The sequence below is a fragment of the Pocillopora verrucosa genome, chromosome 7, assembly GCF_036669915.1.
Source record: "Pocillopora verrucosa isolate sample1 chromosome 7, ASM3666991v2, whole genome shotgun sequence".
NCBI classification, from domain to species: Eukaryota; Metazoa; Cnidaria; class Anthozoa; order Scleractinia; family Pocilloporidae; genus Pocillopora; species Pocillopora verrucosa.
In genome coordinates, this window is record NC_089318.1 from 7,415,869 (window position 1) to 7,430,998 (window position 15,130).

A 15,130-nucleotide genomic window follows, 5' to 3' on the forward strand; every position below is an offset into this window, starting at 1 on the left:
CAGGGAGCGATTTATAAGATCGAATGCTCTGGAAAGCTGGTTCACTAACTTAGAACAGACGCCTCTCAACAGATGTCAACAATTACCAGCACCTTACAAACGACTCATTAACGACGTGAACAAACCGACAAACAGACCGACAAACAACAGACGGATCGAAACCGACCAATTACTGTTAACAAACTCTACACGAGTCTTCCAGCCAATCACATCACGGCTAAACAGACCAATCACGTTCAACAGACTAGACTTTATAACATCATCGACTGACAACTACTCCTCACTTGACTCTGAAGATGACTATCGCACAGATAGTCGAAACGTCAGTCACCAACAACAGTTCTTTTCACAACTACACTCACCCGGACGATCACACTACACGAACTAAACTCTATTTTATCGAGCACAACTTGTGTCTGCATGCTATGTTATATGGAAATTTTTTCAGTTCATACTTTAGCTGTGCGTGTATCGAGTTATGAATCCACTTGGGAAGTTTGAAGAGCACTCAGGCAACTCTTACGCTTCTCTCGTGCTCTTAAAACTTACATCCTGCGGGCATCTTTAACTTGAAATACTCACCTTAAGCATGTAGCAATTCTTTATTGTACGTCCCCCGGCCCCCCCCCCCCCCTCCCCCCTCAAATTCACTTATGGATATCTGCACCGCTGGACTTTACTTTAATCAAAAAATAGTTTAAGAAAAATGTTCATTTTCAATTAGGGTGAGGAAGCTACATTCCAGAGAACATCGCGGCGTTAATAGATGTTGCAGTCAGAATCCCTGCCTCAATGGGGGAGTATGTTAGGAGATTTGTGACAATCACAGCCCCAGGTTTAACTGTACCTGTTCTTACAAATACACTGGTAAGCGTTGTGGTCAGATTACACATCCAAGAAGCTGCACAGCTAACAACGGGGCCTCGCAATCAGGAAAATACGATGTTTTTGATTCAGCCAATAAACCGTTTTCTGTTTACTATGACTTGCAGTCAGAACCTGGCTTTGTATGGGCATTGATACAGTCGTTATCCTTTGCCAATGAGGCCACATATAAGGATAAGGGGTTTGGCACGGATTTCCCCGTGAATGACAATAGCAATGAACCGGACTGGAACTGTTACCGCTTTTCCTTATCACTCATGCAGTCTCTCTCAAACCACTTCAGACATCTGAGAGTAACATGCACGCGCTGTTCTGGCAGGTCATTACATATTCGGTGACTGAGGTGGAGGTTGCAAACTGTTTAAGTATATTAACATCCGTCGTATTAACTGTTCTGATTGCACCGCCTACACAAGAATGAATCTTAATGGTGCTTAGTTCGTTAACAGTTTGAAAAGCAAGGAGAAAGAATGCGACTTTGATGGATCTGTAGGAGCCGTTGACAACGCAAATAATTTTGGACGGTATCATTCCGGAGTGATAAATAGGAATCACCGCTGCTCCTCTTCGGATTCTTCTTCAACGCAATACTGGTTTGGGGTTAGACATAAATAGTTTATTCTAAGTTCCAATAATCTACTAAAGCTAGAATGAGTTGTGAGTATTAGATAAGGTTTTTGTTTTCTTTAAGGATTCTGACCTTTTCTGGTTGTGGTTGCTTTTTGTTTTGCTTTGTTTTGTTTCTTTTTTTCACAAAAGGCATTTGGTTTCTCGAAAATTGTCTGTTTTGAAATCGAAGAAATTGATTTGAATCTCGTTACCGTTCCACTTCCGTTACCGTTACCGTCAAACCGAAACAATAAAGACAGCCAATCAGAACAAAATATGATATCACGGGAACATTCAGAATTCAAAGACTAACAAGCAAACCGTTGTAATATGTGATTTTTTTTAGCTTTGCATTGCTTAGGTAGAAGATTAGCCCGAGCTTTGTATACCAAAAATGCAAAGCTAATTCAATCCTGGCTCCCTTTTGAAGCATAAAAACAAGAACAAAATTGCGCTGTGATAGTAGTTTAAAAATAATTCATGGCTAGTATACGTAAGCTAAAATACGAATATGTTCAAATACGCCCTAGGAACCTTAAAAAAAACTTATATCTGTAACATACACAATATAATATAACATAACATTAAAAAGCCTAAAAAAATTTAAATATGTTATCTTCTGGAGTTAGAACAACCAAGGGTAAAGACCAACTAGGGTCTTAGTTGCTATTCAACTAAGTTGCATAGCTTAAGACGAGGACTGAATTGCATAGTTGCATTAAGTTTGTTTGTATAGGATTTGATATCTATAGGAAGGGGCATCATCACATTTTATTTAATCGCCTGAATGCTGTTTCATCAATTTACATACCCTCAGGTATTACTTTGTTATTTTTATTTAGAGAGAAAGAGACATTTGTTGTAAAATAACTCGAAAACCGATCTCTTCTGCAGCCTTGTAGATACATCTCAGGAGTCAGCAGGATGATAGAAGTCCACTGTCATAAATTTGCACAAAGAAATCTTTACATCTTTGAAGTCGAAAACGACTCACTTTGTATCTGTTGTCAAGAGGAAGAGTTTACCATGTACCTGGTCGAAGGATTTGGAAAGTGGTTTAATGGCTTCAGTCAAAATTTTCATTTAGGAAAGCCCCTTTTGAGACTGATCTAATTACAAAAACTTCGAATTTCTCCTTCTTCTTTGGCTAATTACTATCAAGCCTAGCTTGACCGTCCAGTTTTGTGTAACATTAGTGTACAGGTTTGCTTGTGAATATTATGAAAATAAAGGAAACTTCATATAACGAAACTATAAAGGATTACTCAGTTATTAGATGATTTCGAAATTTTTACTTTGTTATTGTGAGTTTGTTTGTTTTGTTTTTGTTAAAGCTTGAAGTTATAGGAAGTTATTTTATTATTTCTTTTGTATTTTTAGGACAAAATAAGTTGCCATCCGCAACCGAGTGTAAAATGGTAGCTTATCTAAGATAATTATAATTTTTATTGGGGAAACCAGAAGGCCCCCTTAAAGCTAAAAAAAATAATGACACAATCTCTATCGTTTTCTGTTAATGAAGCGGCTACATCCCTCACCGACAAAACATTGATCTAATTCGACTATTTACGATTATTTCTGGCTTCTAAATCAAGCATACTTACTTGATAAGTTAGAGAGAAGCAAGGAAAACTAAAAATTTAACGACGTAACATTTGTGAAGGTTTTTCATTGCAAAATGATCTCATTACACTAATTTCCATAACAAATTACGATGTTTGATTTACAGTACTCGTGTTTATTTTGAATTTCTGCCATATACAGATTCTTTTTCATGAAGTTTTTCAAACGAGTAAGTACTGTTTATTATCGGTTTGGCACGGACGATCATTTTACGGCCTGGGTGCGTGTCTTTCGTCTGGGGTGGATGACTGCAGAAAAAACAAAAAGACATCAACAATAATGCCTGGAGAAACAGTAAAATTGCTTCGGGTTGTATTCTATTTCAGCGTTATTATTATTATTACTTCTAGTTTTGATCCCTAGTAGACTCCTCAATGGTGAAGTCTGACCTTAATCTCTCCTTCTCTAGTTGACGCTTTTAAACTGTGAATGGATGGCATGCGTTCTTGGATAATTCATATCATTCGGCTCTTATTCAAAATTTACATAATGTGAAGAAGTATCAATGATAACAAGTGTCTAATATTATCATCTATGTTCCTTATTTGCACATCTTTCTAGAGAAGGGTCAGCGTTTGAGAAAGATTTTGTGATATTTTATCATTTTTTCATGCAAATTTTTAAATTCATGAGTGAAACTTTGCACATCGTTGGGCCATTGAAACTTCGAATGAAATATCACTGGCAAAGTGTGTTGATCAAAACAAGTTGGACAAATAACAACCGGGTCAATTATTCGTTCTTGCCTGAAAATATAGATAAGTTGTGTGTGTAACGAACGTAAAACTTTCCATCACTTATCAATTACAACGTGGAAAAATAGCCTCGGGGGCCCATTTCCACATGCAAGCTTACGTTCAGGGCGTTAACTCATCTTAGGTTTTTCTAAGCAGCAGTTAACTGATGCAACAATCATGTTAGTGTAGTCACCTCGGGTTAACTCGAACAGGCACCTCAATGACTTCAACAGCTTTCCCTCGTTCATCTCTGATTCATGGCCAAGAGATAATTGTGTAGGTGATTATGACAATTATAGATAATTAGGGAGCTATGTGCCTTATTTTGCTACCATTCGTTGGTTACATGTGATGTGTAAGTATGACTGCTTGTATATATAATCATTATTCCCTCGGTTCAAATCAAGCAACTGAGAGCTCAATGATGCCAATCAAGATATGAAGCCATTGGCGATGAAATTTAGAGAAGGAAGAAATTACCATAATCAGGTGAGGAGCTACACTGTGCCAAAGATGTGGTAAACTTAAGTTGTTTAGTCTATTTTATTTAATTTACTGGGCAGACGAATATCCTGAAGTGATCTAATCTGTCAAAAGTGGAATTCTTATCATGAAAATCAAATAAAACAGGCTACAGTAAATTTCTGCCCTTGCTTTCAAGCTCTTTTATGTGGGTAGCTTTTCTTCTTAACTCGTCAAAATATCGGTTCTTTTAGCAAAATGAGGCCAAAATTGACGCCCTTTTACTATTAGTTTTAAAAATTAAAAAGTTTCGGAACATTATACATTAATAGTCACCGCGACAGAAGGGCTGCCATGTTCGAAAGTCGAACTTGACGGGGGGTCTTCATATTTTGAAAAACATTGCGATTCTTATTGAAAACATCTTTTAAAGCTGCACTTATGAACCTAAATAATTCACTTAAGTTTTTCTAGTTTTTCGGTTTATTGACTACAATATTTAATTTTTTCCACTTCGGTGAATAATTACTAACTGGCTCTACAGACAGAACTTATGTGTTTTTACAGTCTACGGATACAACACAAGATCAGAGTTTGTTAGCTGACTGGTCTGTATTCTATTTCTTTTCTTAAAGCTGGAAAAGAAACCAGCCATACGGTTGCGAAATTTATAGGTGTAGCGAAACTCGAGATATCATCATTCATCGATGGAAGGAAAGCTTACTTTAAGAGCTTTCATTAATATTGTATATCCCATACTCCTATGGTAAAAAAATAAAATGCGACCCTTTTTAAATATTCAATTGTGAATAATACATTCCAAATCGTTCTTAGAGTTGACTTTGTAGAGCACAGAGATTCATAAGTGCATCGCTGAAAGAGGATCTTTTCACAACTGATGGTGGGTAGAGTTTCCTTTCTTGGTTTTGTAACGCAAAACATTTTGAGACGTCTCCTTTTGTAGAGCATTCCTAACACAAACCGTCGAGGAGCAATTTCGTTTGGGCTTGAATGTTTGCCTAGTCTTCTTTTCAAAATTCCGCAAATATGTGATTCTGTAGTGAAGATCGACTTTACAGCGAGACGGATACACTCTTTTCAGTCTTTCAAAACGTTTACTGACTCAGAAGAAGGTCTCAATATGGTAATGGCTCTTTCGGCTAACGACTAAAATTTTGGCAATTTACTGCTAACTATTATTTTCTTTCCGTCGCAATTAAGCAAGAGACCCAAATATCTATATGTTTCGTTCCAAATTACCCCATGCTTATCAGAAATAATCATGTATCTTTTTTTTCTTCACATTAGTAGTGCTATTGCTATGGGCATCGTACAATATCTCCAAGTCGTGCTGTTTGTATTCAATTTGACCCTCTCTACTGAGGCACAGAAAAAAGTAACTTCTCAAAACTTCAAGTTTGCTATCGATGACGATGTCATCCATAACCAAATTCTTGAGGGTCACGTGTTTGAAAGATTGACAGTCCCAAACGCCATCCAGTGTCACTTGAAGTGCAAAGATGACTGCCTGTGTGTATCCATGAACTATTTCCCTCTTTCCAAAGAAAACAATTGTGAGCTTAACGATGCTAACAAAGACATGGAGCCAGCGGCGATGAAATGGAGGCAAGGGGGAAATTATTATGATTTGGTGAGAAGCTACACGGTGAAGGTGAGATAAGATTATTTATCTAATCCTTATTCATTTATTTATGAACTTTCTTAAATAAAGTAAATATCCCAAGATGTTCAAGTTCGTAAATTAAATAAATATTTCCACATGATCAAGTTTTGCGGTACTCCTTAAAAAACAGTTGTGTTATATGTCAGTCCGGGCCAAAGCCATTTTGGTGCATACTGATCATTCTGCGATATGATTGATCTAGACAAAACTAAAACAAACTGATTTGGCAATTCAATTTTTCAATTCAATTCAATTCAATTTTATTTGTTAGCAATACAATATTATCACAGTCCTAGGTGACCCGCAATTAGCAAGCTATTCTAGGCGGGCCACCCTTCTAAAACAAGTGCTGTCTCTGCTAAGGATCACATACCGATACAATTAAACAAAGATAATCATTAATAAAAATACAATTGTTAAATAAAATAAAATAAAATTAAGTCCGTTGAATAATTAAATAATCAATTGCAAAGTTATCAAGATATATAATACAATTGAAACAAGACTTAAACGAAGAGTTACTTTATCAAGAGATATTTACAAATTTCTGAGCAGCGTATATCAACATTCATCTCCTCATTTTCCAAAAGTTTTAACAGGCGATTTTTTGGCTAAGAGATCTAGAGGATTGGGTTCATTCTCTTCCTCGCAAATTTTTCTCTTAAAGGCCGTGTTGTAATGCGAAGGGAACCGCAGAACAGAAGTGACTACAAATTTCATAAAGACATCATTGACTTTACCATTGTTGTATTACTGCATTTCAAATCTAATTTTGATGGATATTTCATCTCCTTTCTGGTGCCCCGCTATGTGTTGTAGGCACTCGTACTTTGCTCGCACTGTTTGTTATCGATTCGATCCGTTTCCGATGAGATTTGTCGACGGTTGCTAAAGTGCACGTGCTAACCCAATTCGATGAGCATGGTAAGCTAAAAAATCCTTCGAATGTTGCTGTAGGGTGGAGACAAATACACACCAGAGAAGCATCATTGCATCGACAGATGCTGCCGCACCAATCCTTGTCTCAATGGAGGTGTATGTCAAGAGATTTGTGACGCTCACAGCACCAGGTTTAACTGTGCCTGTCCTAACACATACTCTGGTCAGCGGTGTGAGAAGATGAAACATCCGAGAAGCTGCAAAGACGTAGTTAAGAACGGTGCCTCGACATCAGGAAAATACGACATCTATAATTCAGACAATGAACGGTTTTCTGTTTACTGTGACTTGCAGTCTGAACCTGGCTTTGTATGGACGTTAATACAATCGTTATCCTTGTCCAAGAGAAATGCCTTCTATTATGCAGAGTTTGGCAAAAACTTTGAGATTGATATTAGAGAGGGGGAAGTGAATTGGAGCGAGTTCCGACTATCCTTATCACAGATGCAGTCTCTTGCTATTTACTCCACACATCTGAGAGCAACTTGTAACTTTTCTACGGATGGTCTGCAGTATACGGACTACGCACGCGCTAAGCTGGCAGGTCATAACATTTTTGGTACCTGGGACACCTGCCAGATGTACGAATATGTTAATATCCGGGGAAACTCTTGTTCTTATTGCACCGCCCTGACAAAACAGCAGGAAAATGTGTCCTGGCACATAAGGAGTTACAATAGCATAGAAGAGGGATGTGAATTTGATGGAAAACCAGGTGGAGTCCCCGATGAAAAAAATTTCGGAAAATTTCACAACAAGTATATAAATACGGATCACCGCTGCTCGTTCTCTCCTGCTTCTACAACGCAGCATTGGTTTGGAGCTAAATGTGACGTGTGACTTTTTGCGAGTGCATTTCCTTTCTCAGAAAAGGAAACACAGCCAACTGAATGCAAGAAAACATCGGAGCAAGGCTAAGAACTAACAATAACATCATGTGTTTCCAAGTTTGGTCCAATTAGGAGTTGAACTTGAACTAAACGTTTAAGAGAGTGTCTCTGTAAGAGCGGTCCGGTCGATTTTGCTTGAGATACGGATTTCGCTCGTTTCTCGTGTGTTGTAAGACATTCATGTACCTGTACTAAAACCACAATCAGTTTGATCGGATCTCTTTATTTTTCAGAGTTTTATGGAAATTAAATTTCACTCGAGCGAAGGCTTGTCGTGTTACTTTTCAAGACTTTAATTTCATACAACTTTGGAGGACAATTTACAAAAAACTACGGAACTCAGCAAAAAACAAATACCACAGCCGTGTATATTAACTCTATCTTATCTATCGAGGCGACTTTCGTAAACATTACGTGTCAATCAAGGAAACAGGAAGACTTGAATGACACCATATTGGTTCGCCTAAATCACACACGCCAAAACCGATCAAATTCAAGGTAAATTTTTGAAAAAGTGAGGCGTTCTTAACTGATCCAACCAACATAGCTAGGAAGTAGGTGCCATAGAAAAGATAACTACAGAAAAAAACTTTGCGGCCTGACCTTTTCGAGAACTTTATAACTCCGTGAACTTACCTAATTTTCGACAATCTCCAAGTTTGGCCGCCATTTTGAGGGACTTGTCAACATGAAGCGTAACCGATATAAATCATGCAGGTAGATCTAAAACCGTCCGAAATACGTACGAAAGCAATTCAAATGAACTTTACTTTCAATTCAAGCAGCAAAATTTGAAATTGTTCGTTAAACTTACCATCCCCGTGCGACCATTTATTCCAACAATTCAAACACTACAACTTTCTGAATTCCCCTCGTCGATTCCACCGCAAGAAATAACCTGTGCCACCCAAGCTTCGACTCGAATGTGAAGTACGAATCAAATAACATTTGAAATTGTTCGTTAAACTTGCCATCCCCGTGCGACCATTTATTCCAACAATTCAAACACTACAACTTTCTGAATTCCCCTCGTCGATTCCACCACAAGAAATAACCTGTGCCACCCAAGCTTCGACTCGAATGTGAAGTACGAATCAAATAACATAACTGCTTCATCTTTGCGACAATATCACACTGGTATTTTGATTTTCCGATCGACAAGAACGGTGATCAAGAATCGGTCGGTTTGTTTACGCCCATACATGACGTACCTACCTACGTTATAAACGTGACCGCTGACCAGCTGCTGAATGAAAACAGTACGGTTCAGTGGCGAGGGGCGGGGTGAGGGGTGGGTGCGGGCAGATTATCAGAAGATTCGAACATATGCATTAAAGTATCATGATAAACATTAGGATTCTCCGTCTTAATGCGAAGGCATGCTTCGTGTTGCAGACAACTTTTATTTTACTTAGTATTCTTTTTTATTTCAAATTCGTTTCGTTCCAAATAGGACTACCATCAGTTCATAGATTTAAAAGCAAATCTTTACCAGGTAAATAAATGTGTTAAGATAATCGAGATAACCATTGAACCTATTGTATCTCACCGGAAATAACGTGTCTTGTCTTTGCCCAACTCTGAGAGCGTGGAGCGGCAAAGACGCGAGATACGAGTTTCGCGTCTCGCGGCTTCTCCATGCTCACAGGATACGCGTGACCTCACTATCTTTAAGAAAAATAAGAGACTGCTCGAAGTCTGTATTCCGTTCAACCATTTCATAAGAGTGACGCGAGTCTTTCAATTGAGTGAGAAAGTCACAAACCCATTCTTTACCTCACGAGCGTAACCACTGACCACTCACGAATTACATTAGGCTTCTCCTTTGAAGCGGAAATTAAAATCGTATCGAATATACAAAGTTATAGTGAGTTCCTTTAGATCTCTCGAACTTGTATCGCGTTGGAAACAATTACAAGTACAGGAAGAAGTCGTTCATTGGCGAGACGTTCATTATGTCTCAGGACTCCTCTTTGAATAGCAAAGATGGAAAAAACTTTGGTTCCTCGTGTGGCTTAAGTGGTTTGGTACGACTGTCTGAATGCAATGACGAAGTAAAACATCATTTGATAAGCTGCCACCTGTCTAAAGAGGTTTTTAAGTGAAAATGAGTTAATCTTGGCAAAGATTGGCCTATTTCACCTCGCTCAGGAGGATAGACAAAAAAATGTGGATTTGCTATAGGCATCACCACACCCTGGGGAAGTTTTGGAGAAGTGCAAAGGTAACATGTCAGTATCCTGATCATGATGGTGTCAGGAAGCGTATCCAAGGCAGAGATGTAATTACCTTGCATATGTCTTAGGACATTCAAAAGCTGTTTGGAGTTATTATTCCAGTTGAATCAGGTAGTCTTCAGTAATATTTTCTGTTATCTATTTTTGTCACGTGACATATCTGCTCGAAAAGAGAAGAAATTCTTCATTAGATGAAGGGTACTTAAGTACACATCACGTTGGAAAAAAATAGATCTTTGTGTAAGTGCTTTTAATTACAGATGGAAATAAGTACAATGTTGCTCGGTTGATAATCAACAATGTTTTTGTAGAAGATCAAATCAAGTATAGTGTTCATTCTGTGCAATGGGGCATAAATAAAAGGTTCTGGTGTAAAAGACACCTCATTTTATACCACTGATGATAAGCAAAAAGGTTATATGGGTACCCGGTTAAAAATATATTGATAACTCTACTTATCAATAAAGGGCAAAATTACTGAGCGCAGATTGGTTGAGAGAGAGGGCATTTTTACTTAATCGAGGGCATTTTAAGTAATCAAGAGAGGGCATGATTACCTGTTAATGATTGGCTAATCCGTTGCATAGCAACCGTTCGTTATCTTGAAATTTGTTAAAAATAGACTGCGCGCGTGATTTTCCTTCGTATAAATTTTGCCCTTTATTGATAAACAAGTAATCCCATGAGACCTCGTACTATTAAGGATTAATTGCACTTGAGTTTTCAAAATTTTCCAAATTGCCCTCGTCGCTTCGCGACTCGGGCAATTTTGGAAAATTTTGAAAACTCTCGTGCAATTAATCCTTAATAGTACTTGGCCTCATGTGATTACATATACTAATTAATACCAGCTCTAAGTTAAAGGAGAAAGTTATGAGAATAAAATAAAATTTGTTTGTACCACGAAGCATGCCTTCACTGTTTAGACTGATAGTCCTAGAGCTTTTTGAGCATGTATTCGAATATCTCATGACCATAAGCCCGCCACCCACCCCACCCCGCGCTATGCTGTTTTCACTTAGCGGCTGGTCCGCGGTCACGTTTATGAGGTAAACAAACCGATCGATTCCTGATCACCGTTCTTGACGATCGGAAAATCAAAATACCAGTGGGATATTGCCGCGAAGATGAAGCAGTTATGTTACTTGATTCGTACTTTACATTCGAGTCGCAGCTTAGGTGGCACAGGTTATTTCTTGCGGTGGAATCGACGAGGGGAATTCGAACACTAGTTGTAGTGTTTGAATTGTTGAAAGAAATGGTCGCATGGGGATTGTAAGTTAAACAAACAATTTCAAATGTTATTTGATTCGTACCTCACATTCAAGTCGAAGCTTGGGTGGCACAGGCTATTTCTTGCGGTGGAATCGACGAGGGGAATTCAGAAAGTTGTAGTGTTTGAATTGTTGGAATAAATGGTCGCACGGGGATGGTAAGTTTAACGAACAATTTCAAATTTTGCTGCTTGAATTGAAAGTAAAGTCCATTTGAATTGCTTTCGTATGTATTTCGGACGGTTTTAGATCTACCTGCATGATTTATATCGGTTACGCTTCATGTTGACAAGTCCCTCAAAATGGCGGCCAAACTTGGAGATTGTCGAAAATTAGGTAAGTTCACGGAGTTATAAAGTTCTCGTAAAGGTCGGGCCGCAAAGTTTTTTTCTGTAGTTATCTTTTCTATGGCACCTACGTCCTAGCTATGTTGGTTGGATCAGTTAAGAACGCCTCACTTTTTCAAAAATTTACCTTGAATTTGATCGGTTTTGGCGTGTGTGATTTAGGCGAACCGATATGGTGTCATTCAAGTCTTCCTGTTTCCTTGATTGACACGTGATGTTTACGAAAGTCGCCTCGATAGATAAGATAGAGTTAATATACACGGCTGTGGTATTTGTTTTTTGCTGAGTTCCGTAGTTTTTTGTAAATTGTCCTCCAAAGTTGTATGAAATTAAAGTCTTGAAAAGTGTCACGACAAGCCTTCGCTCGAGTGAAATTTAATTTCCATAAAACTCTGAAAAATAAAGAGATCCGATCAAACTGATTGTGGTTTTAGTACAGGTACATGAATGTCTTACAACACACGAGAAACGAGCGAAATCCGTATCTCAAGCAAAATCGACCGGACCGCTCTTACAGAGACACTCTCTTAATATTTCAGTTAGTTACACTGAGTCTATATCACAGAAGAATGCAGACGTGCACAAGAGCGACGTCATAAGCAACCTTAGGTACACAGCGTCCACATTTTAATAGTTGAAGTAAGTAGGTGGCCTCTCTACAAACACTTTTTACCTGCACTTTCTTCTTTTCATGGAATGTCCAATAGATAGTAAACTTATATCTTAAAAGTCAAAGGTCGATAAAATTGGCCCTTTTCATATTCGTCTTTTAAAACGCATTCAGGGCTCACCATTAGTTGATTTATGCAAATTATTTTCAAGCCAGTGACTAATCGTAAGTTGAAATGTTTGTGTTTAGATTCGGAGATGTTTAAATAACTTCGTACGCTATTAATCTAATTATGACATGTTTTCTCGTCGTAGGGCGACATTTTCTTGACTCGGTCAATCAACCGTTTTCTCTTTACTGATAATTGAAAATTAGCTTCGGCTTCGTTAGTTTGATCATTAGTAAAACCAAGCTTTAAGTTTAGGTTTCTTGATTTCGCTTTAAAAATTCCGTACAGTGAGGAGAAATGGTATTTACTTAGTGGCAGGGAGATGTTAGTAATTTCTCCTAAGTGATAAATATGTACAGCTTTGCTTGATTTTAATATTAGGGACTCGATACATAACTGCGAGAAGCTCTCAACAGCCTCACTTTCACAAGGACTAAGGTACTTAAGTGCTTCGTTAGGATCACTGCTTACATTAAAACATTACACATTTGTTCATGAAACAATTTTTGAAATGTTCAAAATGTAGGAGATGAAGTAAGTATAGTAGTTGGAGCAGGTGTTTGTCAAGAGAAGCACCAGGTATTGTTATATATAATGTGAGACATCATCTTATTATATTATCATATTAGTTGTGAACGATTGTTGCTCATCGTAATGTTACGAACTTGTGTTCGTCTTTTTCAAAGTCGCATTCCAAACTTTTACTTTAAGCTTGTGGATTTACAGCGACATTACACTGTTGGACGCGCTGTCAATACATTATTAAATACAAATCCAAGTGACCATGAAGGTATATTGTAGTTATAAAGTTTATTATTTGAAATCTACGTTTCCGAAGTTTGAAACGTTCAATGATAAAATTGACAATTTTGAAAGCTTTTAAAGTTATGCCATTTTCCCCTAAAAAATGGTATTCGAATTGCGTAGCCAAAGTACCATTTGACCAAAAACCACTGACGTCACTTTGGTGACATTAAATCGAATTCAGTATGGCGAATAGTATGAAAGATACGCGACAACGAGGGCGATATTGTGTCGCTGGTGCCCCGGCTCTGACCAGCAAAACTGTCAGAATAGATCGTTCCGGCACCGGGCATAGAATATTTCAGTTCCCGAACGATCCCGACTGTAAGAGGAAAATGGGTGAAATTTGTCCGCAGAGAAAGACACGATCTTAACGATCCAACTTGGCCGTAAACGTCGCTTTGTTGGGCAAATTTTTAATAATTATGCTATGAGCGAAACTTGACCATATTAAACAGCATGATGGAGGCTGAAGGGATGAAGATGAAGCGCTTTTTGAGAAACGACACTGTGCCAACCAGGGACATTAGTTTTGTGCGTGGTGTAAACTAAATTTTAGTGTTTCTGCACCGTATCCTTAAATTGTTTTCTATTTTTCTCTTTGCATACTAATACTTTTTTTAAAAAGTCATTGTAAACATTCAGCTCCTTTAATGTACGAATAACTTAAAAGAAACCCAATTGAAATATCATCAAAGGCGGCAGATACAAAAGTAAGGAGGGTTGAGTGAGGTAATTTCCAATTGGACTGCTTCTCAGTTTTTGAACCTTTGCTTTTGTGGATCCCTTTACAAAGAGCTCAGCCAAAAATATAGAGCTGGAGCCGGATCGACCATCATTCATAATTCATGTTAATTTTTTAACTACATCTTTTAACTGTAACAAAGTCAATTCCTCTATGGAAACGAAGGAAACTGTGGTTTATTTCATTCCTTTTAATAGGGATACAAGGAGTTTTGACACCCAGCTGTAAGTATCTATTTTTCTGAATGAAAGACAGTTGAAAGATTAAAAGGTATTAGCGATCTCCTTTGTCTGTCGCTGGTGTCTAACGCTACTTGTTGTTAAATTACTTGATTTGTTTGTGATCACTCTTCCAAAGATAATTAAAAGACACATTGCGACGTATATCCTCCCACGAATGTAAAAAAAAAAAAAAAGAAAGAAAAAAGAAAAAAAAAAAGGTGAAACTCCTTTTTTTAGCTATTAAGAAACTTCTGTGAAGGACTAAAAGAAAAAAAGGGCTATTCAACTGAATCACACTCAACTCCTCCTTGGAAACGTATGAAAATATGGTGGTCAATTTTTTACTCTTCTAATTGTGGAGACAACAAGTTTTGACACCCAGCTGTAAGTATTGATTTTTCTTGATGAAAAACAAATCATGGCGAGCTCTTTTCATTGTTTCTGGTCTCTTCCTGTTTAATTGCTTTTAGTGATATTGAAGAGCAAGGAAAAAATTGGAAAAGTCAGAGGAGGCATCCTGGCACATATGGAGTTACAATAGCATTGAGAGGGGATTTAAATTTGATAGAAGACCAGGAGGACTCATCAACAAGGAAGACAATTTCGGAGAGTATAGCTGCAACGATATAAATCAGGATCACAGTTGCTTGTTCTCAACTGCTTCCACAACCCAGCACTGGTTTGGAGCTAAATATGACGTGTAACTTTTTGTGGATTCATTTTCTTCTTAAAAAAGGAAACTCAGCCAACAAAATACGACTCTGAGAAACCATTGGAACAAGGCTAAGAACAAACATTGACATCATATGTATGCTTTCAAGTGTGGTCCACCTTAGGGGTTGAACTTGAACTAAACGTTTAACATTTCAGATAGTTACACTGACTCTTGATCAA

At 37.8% G+C, this 15,130-nt stretch overlaps 1 protein-coding gene across 1 annotated transcript; it reads left to right on the plus strand.

Annotated features, from left to right (window-relative positions):
• Nucleotides 1-5,637: 5,637 nt before the first annotated feature.
• Nucleotides 5,638-7,779, plus strand: LOC136282712 (protocadherin-like wing polarity protein stan). The gene is made up of 2 exons (XM_066170441.1): nucleotides 5,638-5,988; nucleotides 6,958-7,779. The coding sequence occupies exons 1-2, from the start codon at nucleotides 5,638-5,640 to the stop codon at nucleotides 7,777-7,779; spliced, it is 1,173 nt and encodes a 390-aa protein (XP_066026538.1).
• The last annotated feature ends 7,351 nt before the right edge of the window (nucleotides 7,780-15,130 follow it).